General features: G+C 35.2%; 1 protein-coding gene across 1 annotated transcript in view; it reads right to left on the bottom strand.

The window, feature by feature from the left end:
• The window catches only part of MALRD1 (MAM and LDL receptor class A domain containing 1), a 930,206-nt gene that overhangs the window by 875,785 nt on the left and 34,034 nt on the right, over nucleotides 1-20,387 (bottom strand). Inside the window, exons 4-5 of the mRNA XM_069086118.1 lie at nucleotides 5,470-5,564; nucleotides 5,220-5,381 (exon numbers count right to left, since the gene is read on the bottom strand). Coding sequence (XP_068942219.1) covers nucleotides 5,220-5,381; nucleotides 5,470-5,564 — 257 coding nt within the window. The remainder of the gene's footprint in view (nucleotides 1-5,219; nucleotides 5,382-5,469; nucleotides 5,565-20,387) is intronic.

Raw genomic sequence — 20,387 nt, 5'->3', positions numbered from 1 at the left:
GGACATGGAAAGAAAAAGAGCTGACAGATTTTTTCCCCAAAGTCTGTGATAATCCAGAGCCTGAGCTGGAACAGAAATTTCTCTTTTGAAGATTTCTAAAAACTAAAGGGCTGAAAACATCAGAAGTCTGGGTGGAGAGGGAGTCAAGGAGGACTGAGTGGTCTGCAATCATGGAACTTAATGAGGTGGAAGGTAATACAAGTGGACATTTGGATCATTGAATTCTTACAAGCAGACTCCCTAGAAAGCTTTTCAGGAATAACATCCTTTAAATTGGGCAAGGTCATGTTACCAGCCCAGGATAGGCCTGCTTCCAAACAAAGGAAATAAACATCTGCTTACTTGCCAACAGGCTAGAACTATGGCATACCTGAATCCTGGAAGATTTTTGTAGATAAAGGGTCCCCAGGGAGTCACATGCCCTCCTGCTTTTCAGAAAGCCTATAAGGTGGAAGAACTGTTTTCATATAAGCAAATAAAGTATTGAGGGAGGCAGAGATGAATATATATGCATCTGCTTTCCTAAGCCACCACAGCATTTTAAAGCACTCCAGTGGACTGCCCTGCTATCTCAGCTTCAGAGGACTGACACTTGAGATGGCATATTTTGGAGTTCAGCCTGGTGAGATATTTTTAGTCACTATACATTTAATCACTATCTTAGGTTTGCATTTTGTAGCCACCCTTCATGCAGGAAGGAATACCAAAGGACAAAAAGAAGAAACTATAAAAAGGTGTTTTTTATCTATAGCCCCACCCCAGCTCCCAATGATTCAGATCTGCTGATAGACCATAACTCTGTGTGTGTGTGTGTGTGTGTGTGTGTGTGTGTGACAGAGACAGAGACAGAGACAGAGAGACCGAGACAGGGAGGGAGGACAAACACTTGCAGAATTTAGTGACTGAGTGTCCATGTCATTCCTGGCAAGCGGGAAGCATTCCTGATTTTTTTGTGCACTAAAGAGTAGGAAAAAAGCTGAAGAAAGAATATGTGTGACCGTGCTGAGTAATGGGATAAAAATATAAAGTTTTGTCTATAACATCTTGGACAAGTAATCATTTAGCCTTCACTCAAAGATTTTAGTGAAGAGGAACTCCCTACCTTTTAAGGCAGGCCATTTTCCTTTTCGAAAACTGTTAGGAACTGTTTCTTTACATCAAGGCAGATAGGTGATACAGTGGATAGCGCACTTCGAACAGAGTCAGGAGATATTTGTTCAAATCTGTTCTGAGCTCCTTCCTAGCAGTATTAGCCTGTTTCATCTCCATCAACCTCAGTTTTCTCAACTGTAAAATGGAGATCATGATAGCACCTATCCTTCAAGGTTTTTATGAAGATTAAGTGAGATAATATTTTTAAAGCACTTAGTACAGTGTGCTTAATAAACTAGAAGGTGCTTAATAAATGCTTATTTCATTATTTTTATTCTTCTTTACATGTAATTTAAATGTCTCCCTGAAATGTCTACCCATATTTTCTAATTGTGTCCTCCAGGTACAGAGAAAGTTGAATCTGCATGATAGCTCTTTAAATACTTGATGATATCTGTTTTCCCTATCTCCCTTTCCACCTTTCCCCCCCTCTCTCCCCTTCCCTCCCTCCTTTCCATTCTCTCTCTCCTGTGCCCCTCTCTCTTTCCCTCACTCTACCTCCTCTCCCTCTCCCTCTCTCTTTCCCTCTCTGTCTCTGTCTCACTCTTTCTATCTCTTTCTCCTCCCTCCCTTCTTTCCATTCTCTTTCTCCTGTCCCCCTCTCTCTTCCAGCAGACACTAGTTGGCCACTTATCAGGCATGTCGTAGGGAATATTCTTGTCCTGGTTGGACTCCATGACTTTTGTCAAGAATCTTCTTCTAATTGAGATTCTGGGAGATCCAGAGTAATATTGACAAGATCACTTCCCAGTCTCTACATAATTATCCTGCCTTGTTCGTGACCGGGTTCATATAAGTTTCCCAATCTCTTTCCCTCTTCCTATACAGAGGAGTTAGAACAGAGATTCAATTCCAGGTCTCCCACTAGTTGATTTGTTGTGCCAGATGTTACTGATTACAATATCTCATCCTAGTACACAGTTTCCTAATTCACAAAGGGTTAAACCATGCACTATCACATCTGATCACAAGTTGTGATAGCAATCACAATGAGGATCACAACCAAAGAAGATATATTAGATTAAGCATGGTGGCCCATGATTATAAGTTCAACTACTAAAAAGACTGAGGCTGGTCAGTCCTTGAGATTGAGACTTCTTCTTCTTTTTTTTTTGCTTTTTTTTGGGAAGGCAATTGGTGTTAAGTGACTTGCCCAGGACCACGCAGCTAATTTTTGTGTTAAGTGTCTGAGGCCGGATTTGAACTCAGGTCCTCCTGACTGACTCCAGGGCGGGTGCTCTATTCACTGCACCACCTAGCCACCCCTCTGAGATTGGGGCTTCTGAATGGCAGCTGACTTAGCTGAAGTAAGTTTGGCATTAATAGGTTAAGCCCCAGAAGGTCACTGAACTGCTTAAGGAAAAGCCAACTAGCCAAGGTAAGAAACTGAGCAGGTCAAAGCTCTTATGCCAATCAGAAGTGAGATGGAATACATGAAGTACCCTTGTACCTCTAGTCTGGGTGAGATAGGCCCAGTTAAAAATATTTAAAGAATATATTAGAATATCCAATAATGGTTAAGTATAAGCTCCCTTCTATTATAGACTACAATCTCCTTGAAGGCAGGAACAATGTCTTGTACACTTATATCTCTCCTAAAACCTAGACTATCATTATCATTATCATAACAACTGATATTTATATAATGCTTTGTGGTTTAAAATATATTTTATATGCCTTCTTTCATTTTATTGTCAAAAGCACATGTAACACAGAAGATATCGCTGTTGCTATCTCCATTTAACAAATTAGGAACCTGAGACTTAAGATCACACAAATAGTAAGCAACAGAAACAGCACTTGAAGCTGAGTATTTCAATTTCCAGATCATCCTCTATTGCTTCCAGGTACTTAATACATGGTAGTTGGTGATGTTATTAATCATGAGTAGTATCCACTGATGATAAGAAATGATTCATTTTAGCAGACCTGCTTGGATGAGGCTGGCCCATAAACTAGCTTTAAAGAATGAGCACTTTAGTAAAGGAAAATACCATGGGCTTCTGAGCTGTACATTTTCGTCTGGCTGCCCCAAGTATTCAAATATGCAATACTTTCCCTGAACTTCATGTGAGAATCATTTGATGATAGTTTTCACAATATTTGGGTTTTATAGTGAGGCATAGATCAATTTGTCTTTTATGGGCGATATTGGCTTAATTCTCAGAATGATTCTGAAAATGTGTCTTGTTTCCTATTTGGGGTAGTCAGGATAATATTTATTACAATTAAATTCTCTGCAGCCAGAATTAGTATTTTTAGCAAATACCCTCTTTCCTCCCACTTTTTCAATATCAATCTCTGTCCATAAAAGACAGGGAAGAGTAAAGTCAAAAAAGGACATTATCATTTGGGTAAAAAGAATAATAAGAAAAAACTGTATTAGCAGCTAACATCTGTTTATCACTTTAAGATTTATGAAGCATTCTACATATGTTTTCTTATTTGAGCCTCACCTTGCAAGGTGGCTACTGTTGTTGTTGTTACTAAAAAAGGTTGAGGGATTTGCCCAAGCTCATATCACAATTGTGTGCCTGAGACAGGATTAGAACTCAGGTCATCCTGCCAGTTTTGGATTTAGATTAAATATTGTTAAATATGCCACTAAAATGGGGGAAATAATAATAAGAGGAATATTTCACTTCAAGATAAAAGGAGCATTCTCCCTATAATATACAGAATATATTGTATATACAAAGCAGCATTCTCATGTTATAAATGAGGAAACTGAGGTTTAATGACTTGTCTTAGAGGCAGCATTTGGATAGAAGGTAGAGTGCCTGCTCTATTCAAGTAGATAAAGGTTCAAGTCCTGTCTCTGAAGAATATTAGTTGTATAACCAAGAGGGAGTCGCTTAAACTCTCTTTGCTCAAGGCTACTCTCCAGGGTACTTGCAAAGCAAATCTACCTTGGTAGAAAGGGTTTAATCATTAGAAGTTACCTATGCCAACTAAATCACAGATCTAACCATAAGACAAAATCAATGACTTATGAAGCATCTGAGGTGGCTGCTTCTCCAACTGGGCTCTTCTGATTTCAAGATCAGTGCTTTCTCTACCATGCTAAGTGGTAAAATGTGTGAGAAAAGGCAGTCAATAAAATCAGTTCAAGAAGCAGAAGTTAATGTGTTTAGATAGCAAATCACAGAATCATACATTTAGAGCTGGAAGAGAGAGTTGAGGCCAGAGATTAATTAACTCATTTTCAAAATGATAAAATTGAGACCCACAAAAAGTTAAGAGATTTGACAAAGGTCACACATATTAAGTGGCTGAAACTAGATTTGAACTGAAGTCTTTTCTGCAGATCAGTGCTCTTTCTATGGAAGCAAGTATGATGACTTGCTTAGAATAGCATGATTAGTAAGCCTCTAAGATAGGTTTAGAACCCAACTCTTCCTGACTCCAAGCCTAGTTAAATATTATAATGTTTTGAACTCTTTTTGTTTTTTTAGAGCAATTGGGGTTAAGTAACTTGCTCAAGGTTACACGGCCAGTTATTTCTGGGTGTGGTGCTAAGTATCTGAGCCCAGATTTGATCCCCAGGTCATCCTGACACTGGAGCCCATGTTCTTACGAGCTGAACCACCTGGTCACCCCTAAGCAATTGGGGTTAAGTAACTTGCTCGAGGTTACACGGCCAGGTGTTTCTGGGTGTGTCTTGAACTCTTCTAAGGCAGTGATATTTCTTTAGATCATCTCTGTGTCCCACACAGTAAGTCATACATCACTTTACATGAATGAATGCAAAAAATTTAAAAAAAGCAGGAGTTTAGTATTTACTATTTGACAAGCACTCTGATAAGCACTGGGGATATATAAATAATTTAAAATGTTAAAGATTTTATGTATTTAAACTAAAAATTGCCACTCAAATTGCCACACCAATACATATTGGTATTTTAGTGGCATAACTATTCAGCATTAAGACATTCAATAAATATTGTGTATCTATTAGTGCTATATAATTCTTATTCTAGGCTTATTGTGACTTTTGAGATAATATCCATGTCTCTATCATAACACATGCTCTCCAAAGGGTCTCTGAGTATGAGAAGCATCCATACCTGAAATTTTTGACTGCTATTTATCTTGATGGTGTCTCTTTCCCACCGATTTGGGGACCCTGCTGAGTTTTGCCATATTCTCTGAAAAGAATTGCCACACATAGTCTGGAGACCAACACTTATATTCATCTTCACATGGCTGGAATAGTGATAAAATGTGACCTGGGGTGGGGGGAATAAAAATGTGTTCAACAACCAAAAAGTACCCACATAGAAAAAAGAAGAATAAAAGAAGAATGTTTATAAGTACCTGGCATGGCTGGTGGCTATTAGTTGGAAGGAGAATTCTGCTTTTTATGTTTGCAGGAGAGGAACCAGCTTTGGAGGACAATGAAAGGAAATAGGCTGTTAAAAAAAGGACAATGGAAATATTAGAGTCACAGGTTTCATAGACACTGAAAATACTAGTGATACATTCTTGGGCTATATCTACATATTGCTGACATTTGGTGAGGCAAAGAATCAGAATTCAGGAACTTGATATGACTAGTGGATTTTTTCAACTCAATTCCTTTGCCCTCTTACTGAATTGATTTATTACTACAGAAGTCAACATAATATAATGCTCTGTGCATCCATACCTCTACTTGGTCACATCAACGAGAAACAGCATAGACACTGCAGAAAGAGAATCCAGAGCAAAAGTCAAGTTGTGAACCCCGATTTCAGTGCCTGGTCACATAGTAGGGCTCTAGTAAGTAATTGAAATAAACACAAAATAGATTTTGGTAGAAGGGAGTTTAATAAAATATCCCCCACCAGATAGATGGGCAGCTAAATGGCACAGTGGATAAAGCATCAAACCTAAAGTCAAGGAGACCTGATTTCAAATCCAGTTCCAGACACTTACTATCTGTATGACCTTGGGCAAGTCATTTAACTCTGCTTCTGATTCCTCAGTTGTAAAATGAGCAGAAGAAGGAAATGGCAAACCACTCCAGTATCTTTGCCAAGAAAACCCCAGATGGAGTTATGAAGAGTCAGACACAACTGAAAGTACAGAACAATGCCAGAACCACTAGATATGTAAAAGACACATTATAGCCTATTTGTATGTCTCATGGAACATGTCAGTGGATCACCAATATAACACTCTTAACACTAGTGTTCCCTGTTGCTTGAAATACCATTGTTTCTTTTCCTGTCTTTTCAGGGGCTTCTATTCTGGTGTTTTTGTTTTTTGTCCATTTTTTATACCATTAGTAACTCTAACAAACTCATCCCAGCACTAAACCTTTCCTTGTGACAAAGCAAAGCAGTTGGAAAAACTAACCAAACAGCAAATGTCTGATAGTGTATGTGATATTCCAATCCCATGCTCTCCCACTTCTCTTGGAAGATATAATAATAATAACGTGTTTAAATTTATAAAAAATTATCCAAGTGCTATTTCATTGGATGCTCACAACAACCTTGAGACGTAGATGCTATTATTATGCCCATTTTTACAGATGAGAAAATTGTTACAGAGAGGAGTAAGTGACTTACTCTAGGTCACACAGCTAATATGTATCAAATTAGAACTCAACATTCTATCCACCAAACTATCTAACTCTCTAAATGAGGAAAATATTTCTTATTATTTGATTTCCATGACCAAACATGCACAACACAGTTATGAGTATAATGGTATTTTAGTGTATGTTTTTTTTATGTTTTTGTAAGATCATAGTATAAAGTCCCAGTTAGATAAGTTTCCCCTAACTCTCCCCACCAACACACAAACAACCTTGCAGTCAATCATCAAGAATTTATTAAATGTTTGTTATTTGTCATGCTAGGCACCTGGTATACAAATGCAAAAAAAAAAAACTCTCTTCTCAAGGAGTTTACATGCTATTAGGGAATAAAATATGAGTCTGTGCACACATATACACACTCATGTACATATAGAATGAATAAAACAGACAAAATATATCATAAACACAATATTCTTAAATCCAAAGTAGTTAGGGAAGACACTAGCAATAGGGGGAAATCAAGAAAGACTTCATGTAGACTATTGTGTGAGTATAAAAATAGTAAGATTTGCCAATGCACTTGATCAAAGGATAATGAGGAGTCAAACACAATTTTTAAAAAATAATATTTTATTATTCCTAATTACACGTTAAAACAATTTTAAACATTTTTTATGTTCTTTTTTAGTTCCAAATGGTATCCCTCCCTCTGTGCCTTCCCTGAAATGGCAAGCAATCCAGTATGGGTCATACATGTGTAATCATATAAAATATTTCCATTTTTGTCATTTTGTACAAAAAGACTTGAATATAAAAATAATTTTAAAAAGAAAAATAAAAATAAAAGGAGAGGAAAAAATAATTTTAAAAAAAGAAATGAACAAAGAAAAAGAAAAATGAAAAAAATAATTTTAAAAAAGAAATGAAAAAACTAGATGCTTTAGTTTGTATTCAGTCAGTATCAGTTCAGAAGCAGATAGTATGCTTCATCATGAGTCCTTTGAAATTGTCTCAGATCACTGTATTGTTGTATTGTACAATATTGCTATTACTATGTACAATGTCCTCCTGATTCTGCTCATTTCACTTAGCATCAGTCAATGTAAGTCTTTGCAGGTTTTTCTGAAATCATCCTCCTTGGTCATTTCTCATTGCACAATAATATACTATCATAATCATGTACCAGTACAACCATTACCCAATTGATGGGCATCCCCTCATTTTCCAATTCTTTGCCACCACAAAAAGAGCTGCTAAAATATTTTATACAAATAAGTCCTTTTCCCTTTTAAAAAATATCTCTTTGGGCCCTGGAATCAGGAGGACCTGAGTTCAAATCTGGCCTCACTTAACACAAAAACTAGCTGTGTGACCTTGGGCAAGTCACTTAACCCCATTTGCCCTCTAAAAAGCAATAAATAAATAAATGAATGAATGAATGAATAAATAATTAAATGAATGAATGAATGAATGAATAAATAAATAAATAAATAAATAAATAAATAAATGATGTCTCTTTGGGATACAGACCTAACACTGGTATCATTGAATCAAAGAGTTTGCACAGTTTTATAGCCCTTTGGGCATAATTCCAAATTGTGCTGCAGAATGCTTGGATCAGTTTACAATTCCACAAACAGTGCATTAGTGTTCTAGTACAACATTTATGATTTTTTATCATTTATTGTCCAACATTTATCATTTTCCTTTCTTATATTAGTCAATACAATAGGTGTGAAGTAACACCTCAGAGTTGTTTTAATTTGCATTTCTGTAATCATTAGTAATATTAGAACTTTTTTATATGACTATCAATAGCTTTAATTTCTTCATTTGAAAACTGCCTGTTCATATACTATGGCCATTTAGTAAGTGTTAAATGACTTATATTCTTATGAATTTGACTCAGTTCTCTATACATTTGAGAAATGAGACTTTTATCAGAGATACTTCTTGCAATTTTTTTTTTCAGTTTTCTGCATGGTGGCCAACAATATCAGATGCAACAGATAGGTGGGAAAGACTAAGAAAATACCATTAGAATGAACAATTAAAACTTTTTTCCCAACACTAGAGTAAACAATGTGACAAAAAGGATCTTTGCAGTCATGGAAATTTAAAAAGTCTTTCTGCAAATAGCTGAAGAAACAGGTAAATATCATGAAAAGATTACAAATATGTCTACAAGTCTTTGATCTCTCAATTTTCAAGAATTTTTTTCCCTCCTCTCCCATGTTCATCTTTGAAATGACGTCTTTTAAGGTCAAAGTGGTATGCCAATTTTATTTGAAGGGTCTTATCCAGTTCTTCATCAGCAACCACAAATGTTGGCATAGAAGCTGTAATTATTTTCATTATTTTTTTGGCATGCTAAGTCCTGATTAGTGTGAATAATGAATTCTGTGAAGTGGTTGCATTATTTGAATTAGCACTGCCTAATTCCATTGGGCTGGTACTTACTGCTATAATTATAACTTTAAATGGTCTAAATTCAAATATGTGACCACTTCATAAGATTCATTATTCACACGAAATGTCCCAAAGACACATGATAAAACCAAGTACACCAATCCCTTTACTTGCCTCTACAAGGAGAAGCTGTGAGCCATTCTGCCATTTAATCACAACTTCCTTTTGTCTTCTGATTTCTTCAGTATCAAGAATGTCAAGATTGATATAGTTCATTCCTCCAGTAACATATCTATTCCTTGATCATTCTTTTCACAATTGTGGTTCCCACATTTAGAGTATAAAATCTACATGTTTACAAACAGTCTAAAAACTATGTTTCTGTCCCTATCACTTCATAAGGGAATGAATAGGACCAAGGACCATTTTGTATTTTTCTCCGTTTGGTTCAATTACCATGGCCAAAAAATTCGTCATCCTGGGGTGGGGTTTAACCTCTCTCTTCTCTGTCCTAAACTAGGTTGGCCCTCAGGGTGGAAAAAATAGATAGTCTGTTTCAAAGTCTGTACTAAAAGTCTTTCTAGCTTGCAAGGAGCTGCTAGATCTTGCATTCCACTGAGATTGACCCCATGGGTTCAGAATTACCTCTATACCACAACTAGGATTTGGAGGAGAATTTTATGGACTCCTACTTCTATCATGTGGACTTGTCTATTAAATGGCCATTTTTCAAATCAACTAGAATAGGGATTCCTAGTGGTACACTGGACAAAGCATTGAGCCCAGACTCAGGAAAACCTCTTTTCAAATCCTACCTCACATAGTTACTAGTTGTATGACCCGGGGCAAGTCATTTAACTTCTGTCTGCCTCAGTTTCTTCCTAAGCAAAATGGCAATCATAATTGTACTTACCTTCCAGGGTTGTTGTGAGGATCAGATGAGATAATGATTGCAGAGTGCTTAGCACTTAAGCATAAAATTTTATTAGTAGTAGCAGACAAGGAAGATTTCTTGGGCAGCATCAACTCAGAAGCTGCCTTGGGAGTAATCCCAAGCTCAAGAGTGCTCAAGTGTTACTTTCTAAGGTAGATGTTACTAACATGCAGTCCATGAACTTGATGCTTTTAAATATTTAAATAACCATATTTCATCATAATTAGTTTCCTCTTTAATCTTACATATTTAAAAACATTATTCTGAAGAGTCAGTAGGTTTTACCAGACTGCCAAAGGTGAAACAGAAAGCAATAGACCTCTCACTAAGTGCCTATTATGTACCAAGCACTGTTTTAAGTGCTTTACAAATACTAACTCATTTATCCTCACAAGAATCCTGAGGTATACATGCTATTATTATCCCCACTTTACAGTTGAGGAAACTGAGGCAAACAGAGGTTAAGGACCAAATGGCTAAGAAGCATCTGAGGATGGATTTGAACTCATCTTAACTCCGGACCCAGTAGACTATCCACTATGCTGACTAGTTAGTGTAGTAATCTAAGGTCTCTAGAATGATTAAGAACACGATTCTTAAAAGAAAAACCCTGTTCAAAAGAAAAATTCTAGAGCAACATGCATATCACTTGGAAAAAGAAAAGGCCGCCCATGTGTCCCTTAAAGCTGAAGGAAGGGAATTCCTGAGAAGTCATGAAATGGGAAAGCTAGACAGTGGGACTTTGACACTCCCATTCATAAAATGAAATATCCTGTTACTTTCAAGGTACACTGGAACAAAGTCCAGGGAGCGATAGTGACAGAAATCAACTGCCGCTGAGCTATGCTCATTTTATATTCAGCCAATGAAGCAATGCTAATTATATGAACTTTCAAATAATTATAATGAACAATACAGGAATTGTTCTCAAATAATATTTTAATTATTACATTATTAGCAATGTGAATGATTCTTACATTCAGCAAGCCTTAAATTGGTTTTATAAATGTTCGTTTAACAAAGGACAAACCCAAGGCTTGGGAGAAAAATTATTCTCATTCTAAAGTAAGCATTTTGAAAAGTCTCATTCATCATCTTTATTAAAAAAAACTTTTTGTCACAGAAATCAAGTTCAATGGCACATGCTGTTACAAGTAATGAAAGAGTACTTGAAATAGCATCCATCAAAACATATAAATTAATTGTTTAAATATATAAGCAAGACAGTTTTATAAAGGGAAGATGACATGGAGTAGTGAATAAGAGTTAATCTGGTTTTCACATCTTTCTCTGACAATTATTAGTATTTGTTACCATGTATCAGGTGCTAATCCTCTCTGAACCTCAGTCTCCCCATCTCTAAAATGGCATAATTATATCTTTAATATAACAGGTTGTGAAGCTTAAATAAACCAATGTATCTAATGTACTTTGCATGACTCAAAAATCTTTATAAATTTCATTTGTGACTATTACAAGATAAATAGACTTCCATTTTTGCATTTATTAGAACACTGTAAATTGGCCTATATCATGTTAGACAGTAAATTAAAATATCACCTTCAAATTTAAAAGAAAAAGAAAATTTAAATTCAGAAACACTCTCTTATTTTTAAGTGATTAAGGATTCTTATCCCTGTTCTGTCCGGTGGCATGGGGGGGAAAATTTTTCAAACTTTTCTTCAATCTTAAAATTTTGCTTATAAAAATGCATGATAGAGATCTTTTCCCTCTCTCCCTCCTCCCCCAATAAAATGTTTAACTTTTTTGCTGTGTTCTTTAGTATAAAGAAAGTGTTTGAGTCAATGAGAGAAATGAAATTATGAAATCATGGGACCTTGGATAGCAAGAAAAAAAAATCAAAGATTAGAGAAATTTGTGGTTCAAAGGCAGCCTGGATATCATTTGGACCAATGACCTCATTTTACAGGTAAACAAACTGAGGCCCAGAGGAGTGAATGAAGCAACATACTCAAGGTGGTCTACACAGCTTTACAGTATACACCTCCTAGTAAAAAATACAACATTGCCCAAGGGCCATTTTTTCATTCAGCTGTTTTCAGATCCTGGGTCTAGTTTTGAGTCATGAGGAGAGATTCAGAACTAACAAAGTAGAACTACTCCAATATTACTAACATACTCATTCTCTCACCTACCACCAAGCTCTGCTCATCCTGATTTCAGAAGAAGGAAAGTCATTTTTATTTTGCTTTTTGGAGGGCAATTGGGGTTAAGTGACTTGCCCAAAGTCACGTGGCTAGTGTGTCAAGTGTCTGAGCCGGATTTGAACTCAGGTCCTCCTGACTCCAGGGCCAGTGCTCTATTCACTGTGCCACCTAGCCACCCCAGGAAAGTCATTTCTTTAAAGCAAGCCTTAAGAGGCTAAGATGACAGACTTCCAGCTTTGGCCATTAGGAAGACACTTTCCTATACTCACAACAGATTTCTCATTTTGTCTGCAGTTAGGTTGCCTATAAATACAAAATTTACAAAGACTGTATGTCCTATTCATCTTAACACTGTATTAATTTCAATTTGTTTATATGCTTCATAAATCTGCCATTTTAAACCTATTCCCATAAAGCAAATACTCAGCAAATATTTAAAATAATTGTGCTATAAAACATACCCAATGGACCAATTATGAAGATTACAAAATAACAATATCAATGCAAACTTTCAGGTTTCTTATTCTTAAATTTTATGTAGCTATTTCAGCACTCATTGAACAAAGGGAAAACTTCCAGGTTAACTGGTTAGGTGTTCGGGAAAATGCCATAATCAGAACAAAGCCTGGGGAAGAAAAGAAATGTACAGAAAGTCAAAAGGCATTAGAGTCAAGTACCAAAGTCTCCATCATGTCATGGCTGGACAGCCCTTGAACCTCAAAAAAAAAGTGAGCTACTCTTTGGGCCTCTTTTCTTTTGAAATGCAAGAGAAAAATCATTCCATATTTTCAACTCTTATATGACTTCTGAGTGTCAGGTTGTGAAATAGATAAATAGTCAGAAAGACCTGAATATTAGTCTGGCTTGCCCCTTGTACACTCTGACCACATGACCATGAGCAATTTATTCTCAATGCCAGCAGACAGCATTCTAAAACTCTAAGTGATGGAGAAATAGCTCGTGTGAATCAATGGAAGGAAGTTCCACAGCATGTACTCTACAAGTAAATGAAATGACATTTCTAGACCCTCCTCAAATGCTTTCATATCTAAGAATAGAAAGAAGAAAACAAATCTTCCTACAGCCTATGTGGAGTAACCAACAGATCCGAAGGTACTTGAAAGTAGTAACAGAATAAGTAGGATAAAGTCTATTTTCTGCAACAGACCCAAGTAAAGCAAGTTGCAGTGCTCATAAAAGACATACAGAGATGAATCAGCATGACAAGGTCTATGGCCTAAAGCCAAGGTAACACCTTCAAAAGGTTTGGAGATAGAAATGTATGTTCAATTATCACTGGAATCTAAGTTCGGAAAACAGGGAGGAAATACCATATCTCAAAAACCTTTGAACGTGATTACCTCTATATGAAATAGATCCTATTTTTGATCTAACCAATATTTCACTTAATACATCCTTTCAAGAGGTTGGCCAGGCAACTATGACCAAGAGGAGATAGTGAAAGTAGGCCTCACTTCTGAAGTGCTATGTTAGAGAGAACACTGACTTTAGGCAGAGAAGACCAGATCTTTGAGTTTCAGTTGTGGCCCTAACTAACCATATTTCCTGAGACAAGTTTTATTGCCTCTAAAACTCAATCTCTTCATCTCTAAAGTGGGAATAACAACATTCACAGGGAGGTTAAGGGTCAAGCCTAATTGAAGTAATGTATGTAAAATTCCCATAAACCACAAAGTGCTATAGAAATGTTAACTTATTATTATTGTTGCTATTATTGTTCTCATTCTTCTTTTCTTAAATTTAATGGAACTGAGTTAGAATAGCCCTGTTGCAAGTTGATTTGGTACTATGGCTCAATCCTGTTTAGTTTTCAGAGGACTATGGCCCAGATGGATAAATAAAAAAAAGTCAACTGGAATGCAAACATCTTCTCTAGATTATTTGTGAAAGAAAAATCCATTAAGGTCCAAATAACAGGGACTGTGATTATTATTATTCATTTTATTCTCATTTTTTTCTTTTATAAAATAAAATCTTATTGAAATATTTTGAGTTTTTTTTTACATCACCAAAATTTCTTCTAGTATCCCTCCCTCATTTACCTTGAAGAGAGCAATAGTGCAAAAAAATTAAATGACATTTTGAGAAAATGTACAATTTCAACTGCATAAAGCTTTAAAAGTCTTTGTGTAAAAACATCCAATAAAGTTAAAATTAAAGAGGAAACACCTGGGGGAAGGAGAAAATCATTGCAAAAAGTTCTTCTGATAAAGGCCTCATTTTCAAGAAATAAAAGGATTTAAAATTTTAAGGACAAAAGCCATTCCTCAATTAATAAATGGTCTAAGTCAGGATGTGAAAAGCAATCATCATAGAGATAAAATCTAGGCTATTTGCAGATTTAAAAAAATGTTTTTAATTACTCATAAAGAGAAATATAAAGCAATTCTACTTCATACTTAGAAGATTGGCAAAGATGACCAACAAAAGGGAAAACGATGAATGTTAGAGAGGCTGTGAGAAAACAGGCACATTGACCAACTATTAATGGGCCTATGAATGAGCATAAGAATTATGGGAAAAAAATCTGTAATTACACAAAAAGAGCTATTAAACAGTTACTGAAAGTTATTGAACAAAATCCTTTGATTCAGCTATACATCTGTTAGTGCTATACTAAGAGAAATCTAATGAAGAAAAAAAAAGTTCCCATATGTATGAAAATATTGCTAGCAGTTTTTTGTGGAGACAAAAACAAAAATTAAAAAAAACAAACATCCCTAGAAACAAAATGGATGTTCTTCAACTGCAGAATGCTTGAACAAATTGTGTAGGAAGACACAACATGAAGACTAGAATTACACATTGGAAGCTTGTTATTGTTCTTAGGTGAGATGACAAATCCCTATACTATCAATACATATCTCAAAATATGAAATTTCCACAGACAATTCAGACTGAAAGTAGACCATTATCACAAACATGACTGATGCCCACAATCATCCAGAAATAATGACAATCCATAAAAATATCTAAGAATTTTTTTTTCATTAAATGCTATGATATCAAATACTCATAATCTCTAAACTATATGGAACAAAATGTTCTCAAAATATAGAGACCAATTAGAGAAATAAGAACTACATTTGTGATTTCATAGGAAACTATCAATTAATTCAATCAAAAGACATTTATTAAATACTTACTATGTGTTAAACGCTGGGGGTATAAAAAGAGACAAAGGACAATGTTCCTTCCTTCAAGGAGCTTACTAACAGATGAAGAAACTAGTATAAATCAGCACCTTGTTTGAAACCTGTGGTCTTAAGAGAGTGGTCTGTAGCCCTAAAGGGCTAAATGACAGGCCCTGGGTCAGTCAAGGCCAGAAGCAGATCTTGTACACAGGTCATCTTGGCTCTGAAGCCAGCTCTCAAAATATGATATCATTTGCCTGAGATTATATAAGTAGTAAGTAGTAATCTACTCTTCTATGCAATTCTGAGAGAAGGGGTGAAATAAGTAAAATAACATCTTATTTTACTATAATATTTAAGCTTTTCATATTTATTAGGTATGATTTTGAATTTATACCTTGAAGAAACACAACCCTATAAATTAAATCAATAAATAAACAAGCCATCTGTCTGCTATCATTTAGGGACAATCCTGCCAGAAGGTAACAGGATGTTCTAAGGAAGAAAAATTTCTCTAGGGAAAAGTAAAGGAAACACTATTTTATGTGGCTCTGATAAATAATGGAAAGTTATTTTAATTTTGTATGCCTACTAATTAGTTTGTTCCAAAGTCTCATTGATACATCAGTAGATTCAAAATGGTATCAGAATTGAACCCACTCTAAAATTTTATTAGCTTGATATATAATCAACACAACAAGTAAAGGATAGGGGAGTAGGGAGAAGGGGGAGATAAACACCCAGAATTCCAACTATCCAGTAAATAATGTAATAACTTTATTTGGTGAATCATAGCATACTATCTAATCACTAAAGTATTATGCAAGTAATCAGTAAGATAAATAATATGATGTATAGATGGATGTTTAAACACTAGGGAATTTTACATAATGTTTTAAAACTTGCCAAAAGAAAAAGAGGGCCTCTAACAAATACAAATCAGAGTCAATATAGATTGCTTCTTCTTCCTATGTACTCGCTCCCAAATTTCCTGCTGTTTCCCATCTGCCACCACCACATACCCACACTGTTCTGTCATTTGGCTGTCCAACTGGGCAAAGGCAGAAACACAAAACAGTGATTAAAAGTATCACAAAACTGAGACTCATAGAGGGCAAGGAGAGAAGCAATCCTGAAGCTAAAAGTATCAAAAAAGAGGGGGAAAAGGGTAACATGACCCCTTGAGTGATCAGCAACCATTGACGAACAGTTTTCCTTACCTGGATGCTGCCCTCAACACTAACCAATAGAAGTAAAGAGTAAAACTAAGTAAAAGTTAATTTTACATGCTCTTCTGCTGAAAGGGAACCAAAACCAATGACCATTGTTTAATAAGAAACAGAGTTTTCTGGGTTTCTTTATCAGATCATACAGTAAACACAATACTTATACATTTATTCATTCAATGTAGAGTATTTTTTTCAAAGTCAACTGATTTCAAAATTCCAATTCTGAAAAGTTGGATTTCAAACTGTTTTAAAATAAATCTGCACATAGTATTACTGTAATAGAGTAAGGTTTAAAACAATATTTTGTAGACATTTGTCTCTTTTGTTCCTCACAGCCCTCTGAAATAGGTATTATTACTGTCCTCACTTTACAGATACAGGGATAAAAGTTCAGACAGGTTAAGTATCCTGCCCAGAGTCACAAAGCTTGAAAATAACTGAAACAATTTCAAATCCATATCTATTCACTATGCAATGTTGCATATAGTACCAAAATGTCCTGGAAATATACATCAGTGTGTACCTCCCCATATTATCAATTTTCAAAAATAATTCAACTTCCTTTTTTATTGTGAACTTCCTCATCCACAAACATTTGAATATACATAGCACAAGATTATTCGACAAGAAACAATGTATTCCTGTTACCTACAGCTTTTAAAGAAACATTTGCATATAATATTTAACAAATTAGCAAGAAAACTGTTCTATTTCATTATGTCCCCTTCTACCCTTGTTTGGTTTTTTCCCGTTTATTTTTTGGAAGTCTTTTTGAATGTCCTTTTTTCTTGGCATATCTAGCCAATCTATCCCAAAGCCCCAGTAGAATCCCTCTTTTGTAATAAATATGTATACTCCAACAAGCCAGATAAACACATTAGCTGCATCTGAGAATGCACTTCTCATATTGCATCTGTAGTACATTTTCTCTCCATCAAGAAATGTGAGATACAATTTTTGGTCGATTTTTGGACTATAGATGTTGATTACTCTTGAATAAAAGTCCAAAGGTCTTGAGTACTGAAACACAGACTAATAGCTGTCTCTAACATATTCAATTCAACAAATCTGAAGCAAAATCCACAAAATATTTTCAATTGTTCATTATTTGATGAATGCATGATCTCAGAGATGTACATATGTCAGTCATGAAATAATGTCTGTTGCAACCCATATCCATTGCAACAATACACTGGAATAAAGTCATAATCGAATGTAGTGATTCTATTTAAACCTGGACTATACTAGGAGTCGGCTACTAGGTGGCGCCATAGTGCAGAGTGCCTGACCTGAAGTGGACTTCTCTTTCTCAGTTCAAATCTAGCCTCAGACACTTACTGTGTGACCCTCAGCAAGTCATTTAATCCCATTTGCCTCAGTCTCCTCATCTGTAAAAAGCTCTGGAGGAGAAAATGGAAAACCACTCCAGTATCTCTGTCAAGAAAACCCCAAATGGGGTCATGAAGAGCCAGGCACAACTGAAAAAAATGACTGCACACACAAAATGACATAACAAACTAGGAGTCATTTAGATAAAATGAAAGGGGAGACCTAGAATCATAGAATGAGAAATTTTAAAGGAATTTTAGCTCTCTCTGAACCAGCCTCCTCCATTCAATTCAATAAACATTTATTAAGTACCTACTTTATAATTGCACTGTGCTAGTTACAAAAGATATGAAGAAAAAAAAATTCAGTCTATGCATTCAAGAAGTTTATATACTATTGGGGAAATACAACATGAACCCAGATAAGTTTATTTTTTAAATTATAATGCTACATATGGTGATATCAAGAGAGTTAGAACACTAACAATTGACATTAAAAGGAAGTGCAATGGAATTTAGGAAAGAACTCTTGTTAGCAGATGGCACCAGAGACATATTTTAAAGGTAAGTGAAATGGAAGAAGGAAGATCCATAATGGAAATGGCTAATAGGAGAGTAAGTCAAGGAAGGTACATGAAGACTTGAAAGGTACTGCCTGTAAGACCATAAAGAACTAGGTCAAAGCTTTCATATCCTAGAGACAATAAGCAGCCAACGAAGGTTTTGGAGCAGTGGAGCAGCACAGCCAAATCTGCATTTCAGAAATATAGCTTTATGGATAAGGAGACTAAGGTGCAAAGTAATTTGGCCAAAGTCAATGATATCGGAATCAGGCTGGATAATTTGACATATTGCATGTGTTTCATTATTTATTTACTTCAGTTCATAATGTATTAGTTGATCAGGATAAAAAAAAATTTCCTTGTGATTTAAGAATAAAGGGAAAAAATATTACAGTTAAAACTTCAGACTTCTCATAATTATAGGACATCATAAATAACTTTTAGATTTCATATATCTGGCAAATTAAGCACTATAAATAATAGAATAAATCCACTTTGACATCACCTGGCCCCTGGGATTATTAAAAGTATTATCTACTTACTCGGGAACAGAACAATGAGTCTCAGACTCATATTATTTTTCTCTTCTTGGCACTATTTTAATTATTGTTAAGACTAACATAATGATTCTCTTCATTTAAAAAAAATGTTTAACTGTAATTGAAGAGACTTATTTGAATTTGCTTTAATCACAAGGATTTTATTTGAATCCAATTCCATATTTTACAAAAATCAATGTGATGCTTTAATTACTTTGTACTGAGTTTTAGTAGATTTCAAATATTGACAGAACAATATTTTAAACATTCTTATAGATTTTCATCCTTGACTTTCAAAACTTCTGAAATCACTGATTAGCTTGAACAACACAAACAATATTTTGGAGCAAAGGCAAAAAATAAGTCCATAAAGTTAATTATTCAAAAGTTTTCTATAATAATTAAGAAATAATTTTGTGACTTGGAAAAAACAGATCCCACCTGGCCAATGTTTACTTAACAACAAAACAACTAAGAGTAGAAACATCAATTTTGTTCATAAGAGGTAGATTGGAAAAGAAAAGTTGTTTTCTAAGCTGTATTTCTGTACTTAACCACATTACTGAACACATATCAAAAGGCTGCATCACAATAGATTCAAATGAAAGCTTTAAAATAAATCATCTGCTTTCAGAAACATAGGAGTTTAAATGGAAACATCATAGACTAAGAGGATGAATAGAATGATGGATCTCCAAAAAACCGTAAATCCAAATCCTACCTCAGATATTTATGAGCTGTGTGCCCATGGGCAAAGCCCCTCCAACTCTTAACCTAAATTTCTCAGTATGTAAATACTCAAATAGATCTTTAATCACATCCATTTGGAAGTTCTTGTCATCCACCTTATGTGCTTGTTACACAAGTCCTTCCATTATTTAATTACAGAAGGTGCACTCAATTTGGTGGAGTCCTTTAATGATTTATCTAGACATTGTGAAGATATCAGGGAAGCTCATCTGTCACCTGCCACTCCTGCCATGTGACCCACCCCTCTCTCTTATCAGAGATCTTTTACTTATGTTTTTCTCTGAAGATCTTTATTGATAGTATGCTGCAGCAACATCTACTATGAGTGTCTCCATTGCCCTCTGTAAGATATTCCTTTTTAACTGTAGTATTCTGTGTCTGGCTTCCACATGTCAACTCTGGTACAATGTGGGTTTTTTAAAAGATGTACCTGGGCTTTCTTAGAATGTCTGGAGTCTTTAAAGAAATCTTGCAATTTCCTGAAGTCAATCCAGCTCACTTTCTCCTCTTCCTGTTTAATCCTGGTCCTGATTTGTTATTGAAATGTGCTGTATTTCCCAGGTATTCATATTGATGGACAAGTTTTATATGTTTCCCATAAAAATATATACTATAATCTGATCAAAAGACATA

Source organism: Petaurus breviceps, unplaced genomic scaffold (genome assembly GCF_028583685.1).
Source record: "Petaurus breviceps papuanus isolate PSGF00001 unplaced genomic scaffold, PetGlider_PUasm1.0 178, whole genome shotgun sequence".
Classification (NCBI taxonomy): domain Eukaryota; kingdom Metazoa; phylum Chordata; class Mammalia; order Diprotodontia; family Petauridae; genus Petaurus; species Petaurus breviceps.
This window is presented reverse-complemented; position numbering and strand designations above follow the sequence as displayed.